The 20,806-nt window shown below is 41.1% G+C and overlaps 1 protein-coding gene across 2 annotated transcripts; it reads right to left on the minus strand.

Moving 5' to 3' along the window:
* Positions 1-9,935: 9,935 nt before the first annotated feature.
* Positions 9,936-13,932, minus strand: NPAS4 (neuronal PAS domain protein 4). Of its 2 annotated transcripts, none has more exons than XM_075281556.1 (8): positions 13,611-13,932; positions 13,020-13,171; positions 12,714-12,816; positions 12,274-12,523; positions 12,071-12,180; positions 11,795-11,930; positions 10,468-11,687; positions 9,936-10,274 (listed from the first exon to the last, which is right to left on the minus strand). In XM_075281556.1, exons 1-8 carry the CDS (start codon positions 13,783-13,785, stop codon positions 10,249-10,251), a joined length of 2,172 nt encoding a protein of 723 aa, XP_075137657.1. In that variant the 5' UTR covers positions 13,786-13,932; the 3' UTR covers positions 9,936-10,248. The 2 variants fall into 2 exon arrangements, with proteins under 2 accessions (XP_075137657.1, XP_075137652.1); XM_075281551.1 differs by having other exon boundaries at positions 13,020-13,174.
* Between the last annotated feature and the right edge of the window lie 6,874 nt (positions 13,933-20,806).

Genomic DNA, 20,806 nt, shown 5'->3' on the forward strand with positions numbered 1-20,806 from the left:
GCACCTCTAATGAGGCGATGTGAAGCGCCCGCTTCGGGCGGCGGTCCCGAGGGGGCGGCAGCCCGGGCGTTTTTTTTTTTCCCCCCTCACAACCAGCGAAGGAGAGCTGCTGCTCTCCTTGTGCTGGTTCAGACATCTATGTATCATCTGTGTATATCTGATACACAGACGTCCTGTGAGAGAAGAGGATGCAGCAGCGGGAGCAGCAGCGCGTGGTCGGTAAGTATAATAACTCTTTTTTTGGTTTATAATAGGCCGCTGCCTGCTAGAGTATCTACCAGCAGGCAGTGGCCTATTTACCAACCCGGACCTGCTCACTGCCGCCCCCACTTCCCCTTGTACTTTAGGCCGCGGCGGGCGGTAGTGAATAGGCCCGGGCCAGGCCGCGATCCCACTGCCGCTATTATTATATTCGGGGGTCTTTTCAGACCCCCGAGTATAATAATCGAAGCCCCAGGGGAGGTGAGAGAACATAATACACACTGATACTCACCTCTCCGGGATCCGGTGTTAATCCAAGCAGGCTTCGGGGCTATATGGTAATGTGTCAGACATCACGTGGTCTGGGATTCTACCATATAGGCCCGAAGCCTGTGCTAGTAGTAATAGGCTGTTACTGCTAGCACAGGCTTTGGTCCTGTATGGTAACAGGCTGTTACTGCTACCACAGGCTTTGGGCCTATATGTTACTGCTAGCACAGGCTTTGGGCCTATATGGTAATATCCCAGACCACGTGACGTCTGACACATTACCATATAGGCCCGAAGTCTGCTAGGAGTAACATCAGATCCCGGAGAGGTGAGTAACAGTGTTTATTATGTTCCCTCACCTCCCCTGGGGCTCCGATTATTATACTCAGGGTCCCTGAGTATAATAATAGTTCATGGGTGTGCAACTGTGGCGCATAATAGAGCTTGAAGGGTCCACTGTGGCCCCTGTAACCTCTATTATGCCCCACAGCGGCCCCCCTGCAACCTCTATTAAGCCCCACAGTCTATTGTGCCACTGTGGGGCATAATATAGGTTGCAGGGGCTGCTGTGAGATATATATACATATATATATATATATATATATATATATATATATATATATATATATATATATATATATGGGAAGAGACGGGAAATGTGGGAAGACGTCTCCTGTGAGTATTACTGCACAAAATATCACATTGCATTGTATTTATTGTAATGTTGTAATTCATTGTAATGGTACTGCTAGCACCCCCAATCCCCCCGCTGTCTGAGGCGGACAATCAAAAGATGAACAAGCCGCCCCCGAACTCAATACTGGGGGGGGGGGGGGCTTCTTTTGATCGTCCGCCTCAGGCAGCAGAGAGGCTAGGTTCACCACTGGTGCCAGGTAGTGCCCAGTCCAAGCCTGTCACAATCACACTGTAGCCAATTAATATACAACATTTAAAATTGGAGCATTACATATCTGCAGTATTCAGAGTCTGAACAGGGACATGTAAAGTGGTCAGGAAGAATCAAACATTGAAATATTAGAAATACAGTAGAATGATACATTATATTGGGCACCAGTCACATTACTGGTCAGATCCTTACATTGGTTGTCCTATCCTGATATTTGTCTATTTTTATGTGTATATATATATAAAAAAAAATCAGTAATCTGCGGCTCGTTATTACTGATAGATACATTATTGTTATTAATAAGCTTGTTAGGATGAAGGGTCGGCCATTTTAGCCCAACTGTCACAGATGTGCCGGAGACATCACTGAGCATTTACTAATACACTGTAATAAGCCCAGCTGATCAGTGCTGCCCCCTTGTGGAATACAGTCAGCTTCACTGTGTTACCTGTTCTACATTCCCAAGATGGCCACTGGTGGAGGGGTATGTGCCCAAATCTGTCCATCAGTGCCCGCCATTGAATAGCACTGGGCCTGGTGTAGTGTATGTGCTATTACCTATACTGTAGTGGCCACCCGCTATACAGAATGAAATAACCCTCTGCCTATATACTCTGTGTACTGTCATGTATTGTCACATGTGTAGTGTATATATTGTGTGACCAAGGACTTACCATTAGGTGATGAAGATGTTGCGGTAAAACCTGCAAGAAAAATGACACAAGCAGGAACAAATCCTCACAGACACACACAGAACAACTGACAATACCAAACACGTAACACGTAATATGCCTGGGCGGCTCCGAAATATCCAAAATATCCAAAAGGCTTCTTGTGAATCACAAGTCGCTGCAAAACTCCCAACTACACTGACTGGCAGTTGGGCAGAGAATTCTAATCATACTCTGTGCGGGTGCCAGGACTGACCAATCACAGGCCGGCTCATGCCAGTCACATGGGCACTGCAGCCGGGTGCTCTGACAGTACTTCAAAGGTTAATATATATACATATATATATATATATATATATATATATATATATATATATATATATATATACTGTTAAAAAAATATAAAGGGAACACTCCAGTAACTCCTCCTAGATCTGAATGAATGAAATATTCTCATTGAATACTTTGTCCATTCAGCCTCGTGCTGGGAGTCCTGCACCTCATGTGACTGCTAAGACGAAATGGGTACAGGATTTCCAGAAATGAGGTGTCGCCATGAGAACGAACAGACAGAGGAGGACAACAGGATGCTGGGGACAGGTGAGTGTGTTTTGTTTTTAATTTTTACACCTCTGTGGCAGCCACAGGGGCCGCTCCAATTGTCTGGGCCACTTCACTGGTCCCCCACATACAGTGGCCTCTTCATTGGTCCCTGTACTGTATGGGGAACAGTGATGGGGCCATTATATTATGTGGTGGCAGATATGGGGGCCAACATCCTGTGGGAGGACATTAAACAGTTTTTCGACATATTAAAGGGGTTGTCCAGGTTTAATGATTTTTATGGCCTATGCTTAGGATAGACCATAAATATCTGATTGGTAGGGGGGGCTGACACATGGCCCCATCAGCAGTATGGAGCCATTTCCGGCGCATGTTCTGTACACAACAGAGGGCCAGAAGTAGAAAGCTTCATCCACTGTATTGTAGCCCGGACCCTTCACTGCAGCTCAGCTCCCACTGACTTCAATAAGTGCTGAGATGCAGTGATGGTACTGGCTAATATACAGTGGACAGAGCTTTCTGCTTCCGGCCCCGTATTATGTACAGGATGGGCGCTGGAAGTGCATCGGCATCCCATCGTGGCATTCCGCTCCGAATTAGGCCCAAATGAATGGGCTTACTCAGGAAGGAGCCTCACACCGCGGCTGAACCAGCCATGGAATCTGTGACAAGAAGGCTCATCTTGCTTCTTTTTTCCACTAATAGCTAGCAGAGAAAAGAAGCAAGCAGCTCTCATCGAAGTGAAAGGGAGCTGGTTTTGGCAGCAGACTTTGAGGCAGATTCCGCGTCCAAAAAACTTTGTGTGAACTGACCCTTTAGAGTTTTCCTTCTGGTAAATCCGATCCTTGCTTTGGCTCAAAATACTGTTGCACTGTGGCTTGTTGGGAAACCAACATGGTATGAAGGGCAACACAATGGGGCACATTTATCAATACTTTCGGACTTGGAACTGTTCATAGTTTTAGACATATATATGAATCTGTTGAGTGGACCTTCATAAATACGGATTGTTTCTAGAAGCTCCAAAATTCTGACTCGAATACCTTGTGACTATAAAAGTGCCGAGCCTCACCATGAGACGAATATTTGGCGCAAAACACGTAGACAAAAAACTTAGCTCCCAGACTGTAAGGAACAATTATTTGCCCATTCTGGGGCACATTTTTCAGAAGTGTTGAGCCTGTTGTAATTTTCTGTTCTTTCTGGTGCACATTGTTCATAAATATGTCTTAAATGATGTGCACCATAAATTTTGTCGCAAAAGTACAGCCTAATAATGTGTTGGATTAATCATCCGACATCAGTCACTGTGATAAATAGGCGCATTTTTAAAACCTGGCTAAGACGCTAAGGGTACGTTTGCACGGAGGAGTCTGCCATGGATTTGGGAGCGGTTTCGCCGATGAATTTGACTCTCATTGTTTTCAGTGGGAGGCATCCTGTTCGATCTGTCATAGATTCCACTACTTGGGAGTCACTGCTGATTAGGTCCATTTATCCCTAGTAGGTTTCCCTTGGGAAAAAGACCTACAGGCAGTATGTGATATGGAGACATATTGAGTAAGAAATTGGAAGGAAATTCATTCATTAAGTCATTTATATGTTTAACATGCCGAACCATATATATGTAATGCCTTAATGTCAGCTTACAGCTGCAGAGTTCTATGATTGTATGTGGCTTTGCCCCTCCGTTTATCAGGAAAAAATCTTGTACAACGTCCTAGGGTTCCTATTATGTTCCCTTTTCCATCCAACATCTACAACTACAACTAAGCACAAACCCCCTGCCAATATCCACGTCACTCTTAGTAGCCAAAGGATGTATATTAAATCATTGGCTCCATCCCACCCTACCCACACAGACATCAGTAATGTCACAAACAAAAAGCTATATGTATGTGGTAAAAACAGACAGACAGATGCTGAGATACTAAAGGCAAAACTTACATGAAAGAAGACACCCGTTTTCATGGATCCCCATACATTTCAGCGTATGCAAGGATCCATGAAAATGACCAAATAAGACATGACCTTTATTTTAACCGTCCGTGATAGCACAACATCAAAATAATGTTCATGTGAATAGCCGCCATTCACCGACAGTGAAATTAATGCTCATTACTTGACATCTTGCATGTACTAAAACAGCAGATGGTGAAGATTAAAGGGAGTCTGTCAGCATAAAGCTGAGATATAATCTGATAGGGGAACGAAATGGTCAGTGGCGTAACTAGGAATAGCGGGGCCCTGTGGCGAACTTTTGACATGGGGCCCCCCCCCGACCGACAATCCCCCCCCCAGCTGACACAGACGCCGAAGACCTCAACCGACCCCCTTCCTGCGCATTCCTGCATGCTCTATTATGCCCCATAGTCTTCACACAGTATTATCCCCCATAGTGGCTCCTGCACACAGTATTATCCCCCATAGTGGCCCCTGCACACAGTATTATCCCCCATAGCAGCCCCTGCACACAGTATTATGTCCCATAGTGGCCCCTGCACACAGTATTATCCCCCATAGTGGCCCTGCACACAGTATTATCCCCAATAGTGGCCCCTGCACACAGTATTATCCCTCATAGTGGCTCTTGCACACAGTATTATGTACCATATTGGCCCCCCACACACAGTATTATGTCCCACTGTGGACACCCATAAACAATTATTATACTCTGGGGTCTTTTCAGACCCCAGAGTATAATAATGGAAGACCCGGAGGAATAAAAACATAAAAAGCTACTGTTTCTTACCTGTCCCCTGGCTCCTACGCTGTTGGCCTCCGCTGCCGTCCTAGTTCAGTGACATTGGACGTCACATGACCCAGTTCATGTGATGTCAGAGACGTCAGACAACTAGGAAGGAGGCCTGGCCAGGATCGTGGAGAGGTAAGTAACAGTGTTTTTTATATTTCTTACCTCTCCCGGTCCCCCAATCATTATACTCGGGGGTCTGAAAAGACCCCCGAGTATAATGATAGCAGCTGTAGCGGATGTCACCGGGCCCCTAATGTCCCGGGCCCTGTGGCAGCTGCCTCTGCTGCTATGGCTGTAGTTACGCCACTGGCAGATGTGAATCAGGCCTAATGTAATATCTTCTAAACACTAGACTCCAAATACAGGTTATTAGGTAGCTAAAAAGATCCCTGACACAAAAAAACAAGAAATATGAGCACTATCAGGAAAGCTACCTGCTGTCTATAACTAACATCCCATCAGAAATAACACAAGCAGCTAGTCAGAAGTAGATAGACTCTATAAGAAACTGTGTGGAATCAAGTAGAGGCCCTACCTCTATTTCCTGTGTTCCCATTTTTACACTGCTGGTTTCTCTAACTTAGTTGTCTGAAAAGTTAGTGACCATTTAGGCTTGGCTAGCAGTTATGGGGTGGTCATGTGCCACATGTCTGAGAACTAAGCCACAAAGCCACACAGGGCTTGTTGTGAATTGTCGCTGATCCACTGCAGGTACAAGTGCAAGTACATTATTTTATGTGCTTCAGCTTTTATTACAATGGCTCATCTGTACTTTGGCATCAGTTTGTGGAAAGCTGTGTGTGGTTACACCCTGCGGTTGTCAGAGGCATCGCAGATTAACATTGCTCCATTTCATGCCTCTATATAGATAGATAGATAGATAGATAGATATACACACACACACACACATATATATATACAGTCCTATGAAAAAGTTTGGGCACCCCTATTAATCTTAATCATTATTAATCAATATTAGTTCTAAATATTTTGGTGTTTGCAGCAGCCATTTCAGTTTGATATATCTAATAACTGATGGACACAGTAATATTTCAGGATTGAAATGAGGTTTATTGTACTAACAGAAAATGTGCAATATGCATTAAACCAAAATTTGACTGGTGCAAAAGTATGGGCACCTCAACAGAAAAGTGACATTAATATTTAGTAGATCCTCCTTTTGCAAAGATAACAGCCTCTAGTCGCTTCCTGTAGCTTTTAATCAGTTCCTGGATCCTGGATAAAGGTATTTTGGACAAACAATTCAAGTTCAGTTAAGTTAGATGGTCGCCGAGCATGGACAGCCCGCTTCAAATCATCCCACAGATGTTCAATGATATTCAGGTCTGGGGACTGGGATGGCCATTCCAGAACATTGTAATTGTTCCTCTGCATGAATGCCTGAGTTGATTTGGAGCAGTGTTTTGGATCATTGTCTTGCTGAAATATCCATCCCCGGCGTAACTTCAACTTCGTCACTGATTCTTGAACATTATTCTCAAGAATCTGCTGATACTGAGTGGAATCCATGCGACCCTCAACTTTAACAAGATTCCCGATGCCGGCATTGGCCACACAGCCCCAAAGCATGATGGAACCTCCACCAAATTTTACAGTGGGTAGCAAGTGTTTTTCTTGGAATGCTGTTTCTTTTTGGACGCCATGCATAACGCCTTTTTTTATAACCAAACAACTCAATCTTTGTTTCCAAAATGAAATTGGCTTCTCCAAATGTGCTTTTTCATACCTCAGGCAACTCTATTTGTGGCGTACGTGCAGAAACGGCTTATTTCTCATCACTCTCCCATACAGCTTCTCCTTGTGCAAAGTGCGCTGTATTGCTGACTGATGCACAGTGACACCATCTGCAGCAAGATGATGCTGCAGCTCTTTGGAGGTGGTCTGTGGATTGTCCTTGACTGTTCTCACCATTCTTCTTCTCTGCCTTTCTGATATTTTTCTTGGCCTGCCACTTCTGGGCTTAACAAGAACTGTCCCTGTGGTCTTCCATTTCCTTACTATGTTCCTCACAGTGGAAACTGACGGGTTAAATCTCTGAGACAACGTTTTGTATCCTTCCCCTGAACAACTATGTTGAACAATCTTTGTTTTCAGATCATTTGAGAGCGGGCTGTCCATGTTCGGTGACCGTCTAACTTAACTGAACTTGAATTGTTTTGTAGAAAGAAATGGTCCAAAATACCTTCATCCAGGATCCAGGAACTGATTAAAAGCTACAGGAAGCGACTAGAGGCTGTTATCTTTGCAAAAGGAGGATCTACTAAATATTAATGTCACTTTTCTGTTGAGGTGCCCATACTTTTGCACCGGTCAAATTTTGGTTTAATGCATATTGCGCATTTTCTGTTAGTACAATAAACCTCATTTCAATCCTGAAATATTACTGTGTCCATCAGTTATTAGATATATCAAACTGAAATGGCTGTTGCAAACACCAAAATATTTAGAACTAAAAATGATTAAGATTAATAGGGGTGCCCAAACTTTTTCATAGGACTGTATATATATATATATATATATATATATATATACATAAAAAAATATATATATATATAATTTTTTTTCTAATTTATATATTAATTATATAATAAAAATTATTATATTAGGTATTTAGGCATCTGCCCAAGCTGAGCATAGATTTATCTAAGTTGACCTTTAACCTTGGCCTTCGGCACTGCTGGAATTTTTTCCTTCGCAGTTTGGGAGCCTTCGCAGTTTGGGATCACATGACTCTTCCTCTTATAGATCCGCATCTCCTTCCATATTCTGTCAGCCTTTTAGTTATACCATGTAAAATGATTTTCAAGCTCGGCCATAAAACTTTTTTTTTGATACTGCCCGAATATCGTGGGCTTATGAGATATAACCTACTAACAAAAAGGAAATAAAGCAGATCTATGTGTAGAATGCAGACGACATCTGCTGCATTAATAAAACACGCAAAACTTTTTCTTTTCATTTCTTTCTTTTATCATATCAATAAAAAAAAGCACTTTGTACAAGACCAGGACTTAACATCACCAGCCCAACACAATGCAATATGCCATACACATTAGAAAAGTTCTACTTAGAAATATGTATAACTGTACATTTCATAGTTTTTATTTGTCGTCACCATTTCTCTCAAACTTTTGAAAAACAGCAGTTCAGGAAAAAATATCCTTATACTTAAATCGTAGCAAAATCCTACGTCATCTTTTATGGCACGCCACCGCACCATAATTTTGATACTTTTTTTTTTTTTTTTTTACTGTCGATGCTTGTCAGTAAGCATTGTCACTTTTCTTTGTACAGAGGTTCGGTTTTACATCAAATACTTCCCCCTCTTTAAAGGTGCAATAATCCAAAATATAAAGGAAAAAGGCACAATAGTTGTGTACCAGCCAATACGAGAAATTCAGCTTTAGATTTGGCGAATTGGTTAACACCAAATAGATCAAGAAATTGGTTAGAATTGAAAAATCCGGAAATCCAGATTGTTTTATGCAATGCATATACTACTCAGGGACATACTGCCAGTAGTTGTACATTTTGGGTGTTGTTATGGTCTACGTTGCACCTTAAACATAAGGGAGAGAATATTAGCAATATCACCCCAAACTGTATAGCCTTTAATATTCTCTGGAAATACCTGTCTGGGATTAATGTAACCCCAGTCCCTATTATGTTCTGTGTATTACATTTGATCTTTTTGTGAAAATTTTTACATTTGCAATGTAAATACATCAGTAAAAGTCCAAAACTGTATCAACTAAAAACAATATAAATGGGTACAATTCATGTACCTACAGTAAGATGAGGAGGCCTAAGATAGGTTGGGTAAGAAACAAAGCTACAAGCCACCATCCACTATTTACGTAGGTGAATAATGTAAATCTGTCAAACCCCAATAGATAGAGAAGTTTCTTAAGTGTAAAATGTGGATATTATCAATATAGCCCTTCAAGACCGATATCAATGACATGGCCATGTCTATGAAATAATTGGAACCTTGATATTGAAGTAATGTATGGTGACTTATATTTTTGTTAGCAATTTCGAGGCTCTACTGCTGAACCTTTCGATATACCCTTTACCCACATATCTTATATACCGTAACATGGCGTCAAGGTCAATATAAATTCCTATCGCTCAAACACAGTCGGTATCCGAATGTTTCCATAAATTTTTTTAGATTTTCTGCCGATATTTTTGAACATATTTTTACGGGACAAAATGTTATCGGAGGAGTCGGGAAACCATAGTTAAAAAAAAATTGACTAGTTATAATATCGGCAACAATACCATATCATACTTTTTTTAGTTTCACTACGAGTGAATACTTTTTTCGTTATGTAAGACTACTTACAACTTTCCTTTCGCAATTTACACCTTTTTTTCTCTTTCCGACCCATTCTACAAACCCTTTGTTTTAGAAATTGACATGTTGTACAAATGTTTCAAAACAATGGCCCATCGAGTTATCAGGTTGAAACCAATGTTTCCCAATGGGAAATCCAAAAAATATATATATGTATATATTTATATTTTACAGGTAAAATGTGTTAAGTTGTCGTCATACGTTCTGGGATCAGAACGTAAGCTCATAGTGACGGGCCATTGCTTTTCCCATTATTTTCGAATGAAAACAAAAGAGATCTCTTGTAAACGTGCACAAAATTCAGAGAAAAAGAGAATAGAGGAATGAAAGAGAAAAAGGGAACGAAACAGTTTTGCGATGAATGGGAGAGTCGTACGACGCAGAAAGTCGTTCTTTCTCTCCCACGTTGTGCGTCTTGATTTGTTCTTAAGTAGGCAGGAAAAATCTGCTCAGAATATGACAATATGCCATACATATCGAAGTAAGTCACAGACTTATTTCAAAACGAAGGTTTTCCACTTCCATCTGTAAAACAAAAGAATAAATAAAAAGGAATTAGCCAATCTTTTTCACCACTGACATTAGACAATGACAATATGTTGTATTTGTGACTAACCAACTAGCATGGAAGATAGTCCATTGTAACCTATCCATTATATCTTTACAATATACAATATATCAACTATAATAACTTCAAAGGCTTCTACTATGGACCTACCTTGCTGGAAGCCGTCTTGTAGCTCAATCTGGAGTTGATACAACTCATCATTAAACCGGTCACATTGAATCTCTGAGGCACCTGCCTCAAGGTCTGTTTTGTAGGACATCAGTTCCTCTAAGAAGTTACATTCTTCTGGCGACAAATCGGTCGTCACGTTCGAAGTCAATGATGGAGATACGGAGAAGTCCCCTCCTACTTCATCCTCCTCCAGGGGACTGCAAGGAGACCCCATGGCTGCAAAAGGTGGAGAATCAGGGAAGTCCTTGAAAAGACTGCAAACCGGATGACTACCGGTGGGCAGAGACTGCTCTTGACAAGTCAAGAAAAGAGAAAAGTCAATGCTCTTCCAGGATCGAGGAAAGTTAGGGTTATTATCTGCATCTGGAAGACTGGCAGGGAGGGAAACACTTCGGCATGCCAGTCCATGGCCACTCAGTACCACACTCTCAGAGCATGGAATATCTTTAGTAGCCACATTATTGAAGACATTGGCTAAAGAGCCAATCTGTTTTACTAAAAGGTCAATCTCATTCTTCTCTTGCTCTGAATACCTGAAAATGACTTGGTTGATGGGTGATGTTTCTGGGGTTACTAGCCCCTCAGGAAGCATTGGTAGATCCACAAAGAGAGGACTGGGTATTTCTGGCACTGTCATTATGGTGCAGTCTCCTCCATCCCCAGGACTATCAGGGGTTGGTGGCAGCTTCTCATAGAGTGAACTGCAGTAGGAGTAATAAAGTTCTGGAGTTAGGGCAGTACTGTCCTGTTCAGAAGATTTCGGTTGGGAACTTTCTGAAGCCCCAAAGAGGAAAGTACAGTTTTGGTGTGGAGTATACGGAGGAGTGCAAGTAAAATCTTTGGGCGGTGCACTCCCAGCAAGATCTCTTCTGAAACTCTGGTCGTAGGATGATGGTTGGTAAAGGGAAAATAGAGACTGATTTTCTAATTGTCCCTCAGTGGCAACGGTATCTTCCATAATTGGTGTAGTATTCTGACACAGGATGGGATCTTCTGGGCTGACGGGCACCGGCTCTGAAAACTCAAAGGACTGGCTGATGCTTGTTGGTGTATTTGCAAGGGGAGTGAACACTTGATCCGGGCTGGAAAGGTCTGCAGGGGAGAGAATGGTCTCTTGGTAGGAAGGACCACCAACTGGGAAAGGAAGTGGAGACTCCTCTGAAGTCAGCTGTTGCCTCAGGCACCAGGCTTCTGAGTCACTGGGGATAATAAGAAAAACTTTGCTTTAGATAATATCATTTTTAGCCTATGAAGCGGTATCAATAAATGTTGATGTGAAAATACAATACAAATAGAAATCCCTTACCTTATTATATAGTTGTAGAACGTGATTGGGGCATCTGTGTTTTCCAGTAGCATCAGGGAATACACCCATATCCACTGCTGGTCTCTTGTCTGCAGACGTAAAACCACTTCTGCTCTGCATTCACCAGATTCACTTACTGCAGAGAAAAAAGAGCTGGAAGTCAGAGGGATTGCAGGATATGAATGCATTTACTACTATATTCTGTCTTCTATCCTCATAATATAATGGCCACCCACATATAGTACCCCATCTTTAGTGCATATTATATGAACTTACGTAGTTTGTAATGCTGTGTAGACAACTGTGTCAGGTCTTCAGGGTGAATGAGACTGTACCACGACTTGCAGACCATATCATTTTTCCCGAAACCCAAGTGCAGGAAAGAGCTGCCAAAAAATAAGTAAAAAAAAATCATTATTTATATGAACTCAACTTCAAAGGGGAGTACAGATAGGTCAATGTGCCTAGTCAATATTTACCTTTCTGAAATGTCCATGACAGAAAGATCCTTGGCATGGCGACTCTCGAAGAAGTCCACCAGGAAATGGTTGTGGGTTACTCTTGGTTTTGGGTCAAGAGGGATGCAGAAAGCGGTGAAGACCGGATTGGATGACCAATAGGTGCCAGCTGGAGCCTGTTGAAATCGTCCCCTTATAAGGACTAACTTGTTTCCTGCGCTCTGCCTTCGGGCTGTCTTTGAGGTATTAAACCTGCACCTGAACATTCGTTCTACAAGGAGAAGATAAGAATTGTATGGTGTGGTTAGTTATGCAATCGTATAGACAATGTATCAAATTAATCCTAATGATTTTTCTAGACACTTCCACGGTATATGAAAGCATCAGAACTATGAGCTATAAACAGTTATACTCCATGTTAGAAAGACATATAACAAGCATGAGTTGTTTCAGACACCTACCACTATCGAGAGATGATGGGAGAGACAACTGGTTCCTCATAACAAAGTGATCCGAAGGGTCGATTATGTCATAAATGCTGTCTCCTTGAGCGACCAGATCAACCTGTATGAATAAATATGAAGACATGGTAAGACATTGGTCTAAATTCCCCCCGTATACTAAGAAATGTACAATGTACTTCTGTAGGTATCTGCTTCCATATCTCCATTATTAATAACATTACAGAGCAGATCCTAGACTAACACTAAGCCTATGACATGACATATCTCAGCTAGTATTGTGATTCACTAAAATAGCCAACTTACCATTGAATGTCCGAGGTGATCAGCCACATTTTCAGACACGTATATGAGTTTTCCTTCACTTGTATAGGTTAGTAGGAAGCCAGGAAGGTTGTGTATGAAGTCTTGTAAGTCTTGACTAGAAAGTAGACCTTCCAACTCATTCATTTGTTCAGCTGCTGGGCAAACAAAAAGGATCTGCTTAATATTTCACATTGTATTGCTTTCCTATACGGCAGTCATTGTTATACATCAGCAATGGCTCTAATATTCAGGACCTTGGAGAGGGATACGTGAAGAGTTCTGTAATTCAGCACCAAGGACAGCAGCAATATAAGACATAGCCTAGGTTCATTATTTTTGTAGCTATGGACGTACCATTTACTACCCTATCCCATGGTCCTATGAGTAGTATGTACATGAGTACAAGCAACAGGTACTGATAGGGTCAACGATAAGCAGTGTCTACAAAATGCCTGATACCTTAAGGACTGTCACAGAATGTATGCCACAAAGTTTATCATTACCTTAAACTGATACTAAGACAATAGCCGATATATCATATACTGTAAATCCCGCAAATAATAACCCCAAATACATTCAGTCATATCTTACCTCTAGAGAAGAAAACAGACTTCCTCGTGTAGATACAAGCAAGCGACATGATGTGCAGGTAAGATAGCCGTACTTTATCTCCTTCGGAGATAGGAAGAAGATCCTTCAAGTTTCGAATCTCTGCATTAATTTGATCCCTTCGGGCTTTTGATGCACCTTTCGTGGACCTATACATTGTGGATGGGGTCTCTGGGTTGCTGAGAAAGAGTCAGTCCAGAGAGCCCCTATCTTCTTTTCTCTTCTCGTCTTCGTTTTTCGTCTTCTGGTAGTCTTCTCTTCCCGAATATTGTGGTATTCCTGCTCAGGTTTCCTGATGCCTGTCTCTGGGTTCTGGTTTAAAGAACTGTAGCTCATGGTTCTCTTTATATAGTAACTGAGGAGTGTGTGGGCAGGTGAGACGCAAGGGGAGGGGGGAGAAGAGTGGAGTTTATCATCAATGGGTTGCATGGTTAGGGAACTGCCTTTCTCTGCTATTACAGGCGAGCGTCATCAACTCATACAGATGACGCTGAGCAACGGGAGAGAAGAGAAAGGAGGGGTAGAGTAAAAGGAGGGGGGCTGGAGAGAGAGATTTCTGCAAAGAGCCAAATATCACATTCTGTACCCAATTTGGAGACAATCTGCGGACGATGTTGAAAATGCTATATTCTCATCACATATCAACACACTTTCAATCTATAAGCAGAATCTCTATAATCTCTTGTATCTTCCTTATATGGACTCTGCACAACACATATAGTGATCACTTAATTGCTAGAATGTGCCATTGAACCACATAGGGAATACTGAAAAAGACTCCGTCTGTATTACTACCATGACTATGGAATCAAGGCTGAGCACTCAATCTGCATGGACATACCGTTCATATTTCAGAGAGATACAAGGTATTTCAACCATTTCAACCTAAAATAAATGCAGTCATTGAAATCTAATGACAAAAGACTAAGCCCGTGGGTTGTCTTGAGAAGGAGTAGCGTTCCTATTGATAGAACTGCAGAATATTCTATTTTTTCTTCTTCTCGAGAATGATTAGTTCTCATTTAAAATACCTGTCTCTTTGTGTTGCCTTTTTATTCTTCAGCCCACACATGCCACATTTGGTAACAGAAAAGCATATTTCATAGGATATGATTAATTTAGCTGTTTTCAACCCCTGCATTTCCTCTGGCAGCTGTAAATAGGTATCTGATCCTGATTTTCCTGCCTTTCTATATATTTATGTCTCTATCTCGCTCACTCTCTCTCCCCTTTTATTGTTGAAAGGATAATTAGATGTAGGTTGGAGTGACGACACTGTGTTTTGTGAATGACGGCTGCTTCTTTGCATACTCTCTGTGTTTTATCCATATTTGGTAAGAGCTTAGTATACAGCAGAATTAACCGTATACTGGCCCGGCTTCCAGGGAGCCGGCTTCTGAAATGCTTCAAAGCAGAGCTATTTTTATACTCCACAGCTTTGGTGTGTATCTTGTTGATAAACAGCTCACAGCTTCAAGGTTCAAGCTCAAGATAAGAGACTCTTGATATGGGCCATAGCCATTGTGCTGCATAAGCCCATTATTCCTAATGGGGCTTTAAAAATATCAGGTTGAAAAAAGAAGAGCAATGTGAATGAATATGCTCAATAGTTTACTTAAAACACTAAGATAATTATGACACTTCTCTGCCATATCAATGACCCTAGTATTTAAAAGTGAACCCTACCACCACTACCGTCACAACCACCACTACCGTCACTACCACCACCTTCACTACCACCACTACCACCACCATCACTACCATCACTACCACCACTACCGTCACTACCACCACCTTCACTACCACCACTACCACCACCTTCTCTACCACCACTACCGTCAATACCACCACTACCGTCACTGCCACCACCTTCACTACCACCACTACCGTCACTACCACCACCTTCACTACCACCACTACCGTCACTACCACCACTACCACCACTGGAAAAAGGAAAACCTTGTATCATCTGTGGAACATGGTGGTCTTCTTATCATGACTTGCACCTGTTTTGCTGCATCTGAGCCATGAAGGCTTGCCATCATAGATGGAACAATAAACTCCTAATTCTACCAGTGCACCAAATGTGCACCAAATGTTCCACTGAAAATCTGTATGTTGGAGAGACAGCAGCTTAGAATGCGTATGAATTCACATCGCCATACAATTAGAGAACGAAGAATGGACCTTCCCGTATCAAAACATTTCTGCAATGAGGATCATATCATCACCGATCACATGAAAATTTTAGTTTTAAGAGGGAATTTCAAATCAAAGAAAGAACGACGGATTTATGAGTGTAAATTTATGATCCTGTTTCAAACACTGGAGAAGGGGCTAAATTTGTCACATGGTTTTATGTCATTTTACAGAAATCACTGACCTGAGACTCTGAGAACTAATAAGAACCTAGAATGTTTACATTGATTGTACCAATTACTAACAACCTTCTACCCCCCTTCCTCCTGGAATTCTATCCCTATGTGTCCTTTTGTACATAAATATGCATCCTTCAGAAATGATTTTAAATTTACTTGAGAAAGCAACCTAGAGTTCCGAAATGTTGTAATCTGTCATCATTATTAGTTAGCCATTAAAGAGGTATCAACTACTGAAGACTAGCAAGTTTTTTGTTTTTTTTTTATATTTCCTACCCACTGGCTAACACGGTATGAGAACAAACATTTTCCTAATTCTACCAGCAAATATTGAAGGAAAATATCTGGACATCTCTCCATAAGATAATCATTTAATAGTCCCACCATGGGGAAATTCAGTGCTGAATGAGAGAACCTGAGAGAACATGGGTTATGTAACAAGACAATGACCCTAAGCACAAAAGTTGTCCTACGGAAAACACCTGAAAAATAAAGTTAAAATTTTGGAAGGGGCAAGTCAAAGTCCTGACCTCAATCCAATAAAAATGTTGAGGAAGAACCGGAAAGGGGCAGTTCACATAAGGAAACCCATTAAGATATCAGAGTTGAAGTTGTCTTGTACAGAGATAATAACATACAATTCCTCCAAGCCAATGTACGGGACTAAATAACAATTACAAGAAAAATTAAGATGCGCTTATTGCTGCACAAGAGGGTCACATTAGATACTGAAAAGAAATCTTCACATACTCACAGATTCTAATACTGGATCATTTTCTTCTATAAATAAATAAAAAATAAGTTTTAGGTCAAATTTATACAGAAATCTAGAAAATTCTAAAGTGTTCACAGCCCTCAAGCACCACTATATACCCCGTGTACTCAATGATAACAGTAAGGTTTTTGAGTTAAAAATTGGAAGAAAGATGAAGTTTATGTACCCAAAGATTTTTATTAGACATCCTTCATAACTTTTAACTTTAACAAACTTTTAAAGCTTTCATAGATTCAATCCCTGAAATTGGTTTTCCAGAACTCACAATTTAGGAATTTATTTTAGATATTTGAAGAAAAAAAACCAATATTTATGTCAATAAAATTCGTTCAATAATTCGTTAAAAGTTTAGTTAAATTTAATTGGATTTCCAGTTAAAAAAAAAACTCTTTAATGACTAAGAAAAGTGCTGGGAAAAACAATATAGGACTGGATGTTCTAAAATTTATTAAAATCTGTGACTGAATTTCTTCCTTAAATTACATCTCAAATTACATTTTTATTTCCATTTTTTCCTTTCCTCTCTGAGGTTATTTGAGGTTTTTTTTTCTGGACAGAATATGCTATTTAAAGTTAAAGTTTTAAAAAATCTAAAAAAATGTAAAAAACCCTAAAAGTTTAAATCACCCCCTTCCCTAGATCACATGTAAATGTAAACCAGTACAAAATAAACATAAACACATTAGGCATCCCCAAGTCCAAAAATGCCCAAACTATTAAAATATAAAAACACTTGTCCAATAAGTTAAGTGCCATAGCTGGAAGAAAAATCTAAATGACTGATTTGGCATTTTTTCGCTTATTTACCTCCATAAAAAATGGGGAAAAAAAGTGATCAAAATATCATACATTCCCCAATATGGTATCAGTAAAAACTACATATTGTCCCGCAAAAAAAGATGCCTTACCCAGCTCCATATACTGAAATTTAAAAAGTTACATTTGTCAGAAAATGTTCAAATAAATGTTTTTTTCTTCAAAATTTAGAATTTGTGGTCCTTCCCCCCACTGCACATTCAGTCTGACCACAGAAAGTGGACATGACTAGTGACCATTACTAGGGGTTGATGGTAGGAGCGCCGGAGTTTATAATAGGGTATGTCCTTGGTGGTATGCTAAGAGATGATAATCCAGGAACAATGTGTACAGATAAGGAATTAAGTGTAAATGAATTTCCTAGCCAGCAGGATGCCAGAACACAGATGTATGAAAGTAAATGCTTGTGTGATGGTATATAGTGTAATGTTTGTTCACTAATGTCTGGTATATAAAGAAGTGTATAGTGATCACTCACAGTCCAGCTAAGGGGTTAATATGTTCTGCACATAGCATTGAGTTAATGGTTTGTTGGTTTAGTGCTATACGAACACAGTAGTGACTAGATAAAGGGATTTAGTGAACTTCTGGGTGCATTGGTTAAAAATAAGAAATATGCTCATTTGTTATGTAAATGGTTATATGGTTTGTTTTTATAGTGAAAATTCTGCATGGGATCTGTATGTATATATATATATATATATATATATATATATATATATATATATATATAGGTGTCAAGCTTTCCTGCTGCTGAACTTGCTCCTCACACTGCACCCCAATTGTTCAGTCATCTCAGCAGCTCGCTGGGAAGCCACATAATGAGCATGTTGTTGTCGTCGTTGATCTTCAGTGTTTCGGCAACTCTCAAGCTGGCCTGCCACTGGATTTCTTCCTTGCACCGTGCCTGTGATTGTTCCGACATCTCAGCAGCTTGCTGGGACACCATGCGTGTTGTTGGCATCGATGACCCCCCTCAGCGCCTCTTGAGGAGAACTCTGTTTACTTCTGAATACCTTCATAGCTCTTGTTCTTTTAGTCTTTGCAACAAATTAGCAGTCTATGGACAGATTCCCAGCTATGGACAGCTATGGACAGCGCTGTTTCAGTCTTTGGAACCTCCTCAGCATAGCGCAGGGATACTGATTTGGCAGAGTGAAAGACTATAGACCAGGGTCAGGGGATAATCATACACATTAGGGAGAGTGTGTGCCTACATAGGCGTATGGAGACTCACAAGTCATTCCTGCTCCGCTATGGATTCTGGGTAAAAAATATGCACACACACTCCCTAATGTGTATGATTATCCTATGACCCTGGTCTATAGTCTCTCAGTCTGCCAAATGAGTATCCCTGCACTATCCTGAGGAGGTCCAAAAGACCGAAACAGCGCTGTCCATAGCTGGGAATCTGTTCCTTTTGGAATAGAAATACTAATTTGGCAATAAACACCGCATCATGTCAGTAGGCTTTTTAACTGAGTCATGCATGATGTTAAGGGGGCTGTCCCTAGAGGGCAGCATACAGAGGCACTGTTCTCCTAATTACATCCTGGAGAATAGATTTGCATATTTTTTACCCAGCGGAGCCTATGTAGGCACACACTCTCCCTAATGTGTATCATTATCCCCAGAGCTTGGTCATAGTCAGTTTGGAAATTCTGTGGGGTTTCGAGGCCCATAAAAATTTAGTAACGATCTTCTGAATGATGGAAAGAAACACTTTGAGGAGTGTGATGGGGATTGTCTGGAATAGCTAGAGGAGTCTAGGGACAACATAAATTTTTAGTAGATTCATACAACCCATCCAGGAAAAGCCTTTGGTGTCCCATCCAGTAAAGTCGGACTGGAACATTCGAAGGAAAGAAAGAAAATTAAGAGAGTAGGTGTCAGATAAACACAGGGACTTAAATGACCAGGTGAAGGGGAAGGAGGAGCAGAGTGAATGTACCAGGGAGTCAGGTAGAGATATGTTAAGTGCTGTACTTTTAGGGCTAGTTCACACAGAGTTTTTTGCAGACACGCTGCTGTTTACACCCATTCATTCGGGCCTAATCAGGAGCGGAATGCCAATGCTGCATCGCCATCCTGTCGCGGCTACTTGTACGGAGTGTTCACAAGGCGGAAAAGGTTTCCGCGACCTGTTCCTCCGTGTGAACATACCCTTAGAGAGATTGATTTTATAGTTGCAAAAATAGCTATCGGTGACTATTTCTTGTAGAAGGGACGTGAGTGTGGTCAGAGACTGGGTGATGAATAGAAGAAAGGCATCTGCGAAGGCTCAACTCTTTAGATGTAAGTCCCCTTATGCTTAAGCCTGTAATTGTTCCTACTAGCTACTAATAAATGTTCCATGACAAGGGCATATAGGAGTGGTGAGAGGGGGCATCCATTATGGTTGCCATTGCCAGTAGTCAGCGGGGTTGATAGAGTGCCATTCACTCTGACTTGAGCTTGTGGGAGGTGTATAGCGCATGGATATAAGTGGGCATAGTTGGGCCCAAAGCCAGTTGAAGAAGAGTCTCTTTCAGGAAGCTTCAATTACCCTATCGAATGCCTAGTGGATAGTGGAGAAAGTCTTTAGAGTATTAACCTGATCAGGGTGCACAAAATTAGGCATATGAGTACTCAATCTGTTAGCTAGGAGATTATCAAATAATTTTTCAGCAGTGTTAATCAATAGATATGGGCATTTTTGCAGGTTTTTACCCATTTGGGGGAGGACCATGATGTGCACTTGGAGGAAAAAAAGAGAGAAAGGGAACATGAATGTTGAAGTCTTTGAGTAGGAAGGGGTTTAGTTCAGATTGTAGAGCCTTGTAGAAACGAGCAGTGAAGCCATCTAGGCATGGGCTCTTGCCCATGGGAATGTTGAAAATTCCCAGTTCCAATTCCTGTGGGGAGAATGGGAAATCTAAGGGACATAACATTAGAGGAGGATAATCTATCTCTAACTGCCTGAGCTAATAGGTGACCCATTTTGTTGCCCCATTAGTAAAGGGACCTTAGTCCTAACTGGCGGGGTCTCTGCTGTTTGTGCTCCAGCAGGGATTTGGTCTCTTGGCAATGAGAGTGGTGAGAGTGGTCTGCTGGAAGCAATGTTTATGCTGTGCCTCCCGAGTATGTTCGGATGTGTATTTTAATAGATATAATTTAAGATTAGTTCATTATTAATATTTTATCTTACAGCTGTTGGTATGATGAAAGGT

This window comes from Leptodactylus fuscus, chromosome 7 (genome assembly GCF_031893055.1).
Source record: "Leptodactylus fuscus isolate aLepFus1 chromosome 7, aLepFus1.hap2, whole genome shotgun sequence".
Taxonomy (NCBI): Eukaryota; Metazoa; Chordata; class Amphibia; order Anura; family Leptodactylidae; genus Leptodactylus; species Leptodactylus fuscus.

What these genes read in the sequence shown, in the direction of transcription:
- NPAS4 (XM_075281551.1), bottom strand. Translation starts at nt 13,785, where the DNA reads ATGTATAGGTCCACGAAAGGTGCATCAAAAGCCCGAAGGGATCAAATT. An exon ending in ATCACCTCGGACATTCAATG is followed by an intron (nt 12,817 to 13,019) that starts GTAAGTTGGCTA and finishes TTATTCATACAG; the next exon opens with GTTGATCTGGTCGCTCAAGG. An exon ending in CCCATCATCTCTCGATAGTG is followed by an intron (nt 12,524 to 12,713) that starts GTAGGTGTCTGA and finishes TTCTCCTTGTAG; the next exon opens with AACGAATGTTCAGGTGCAGG.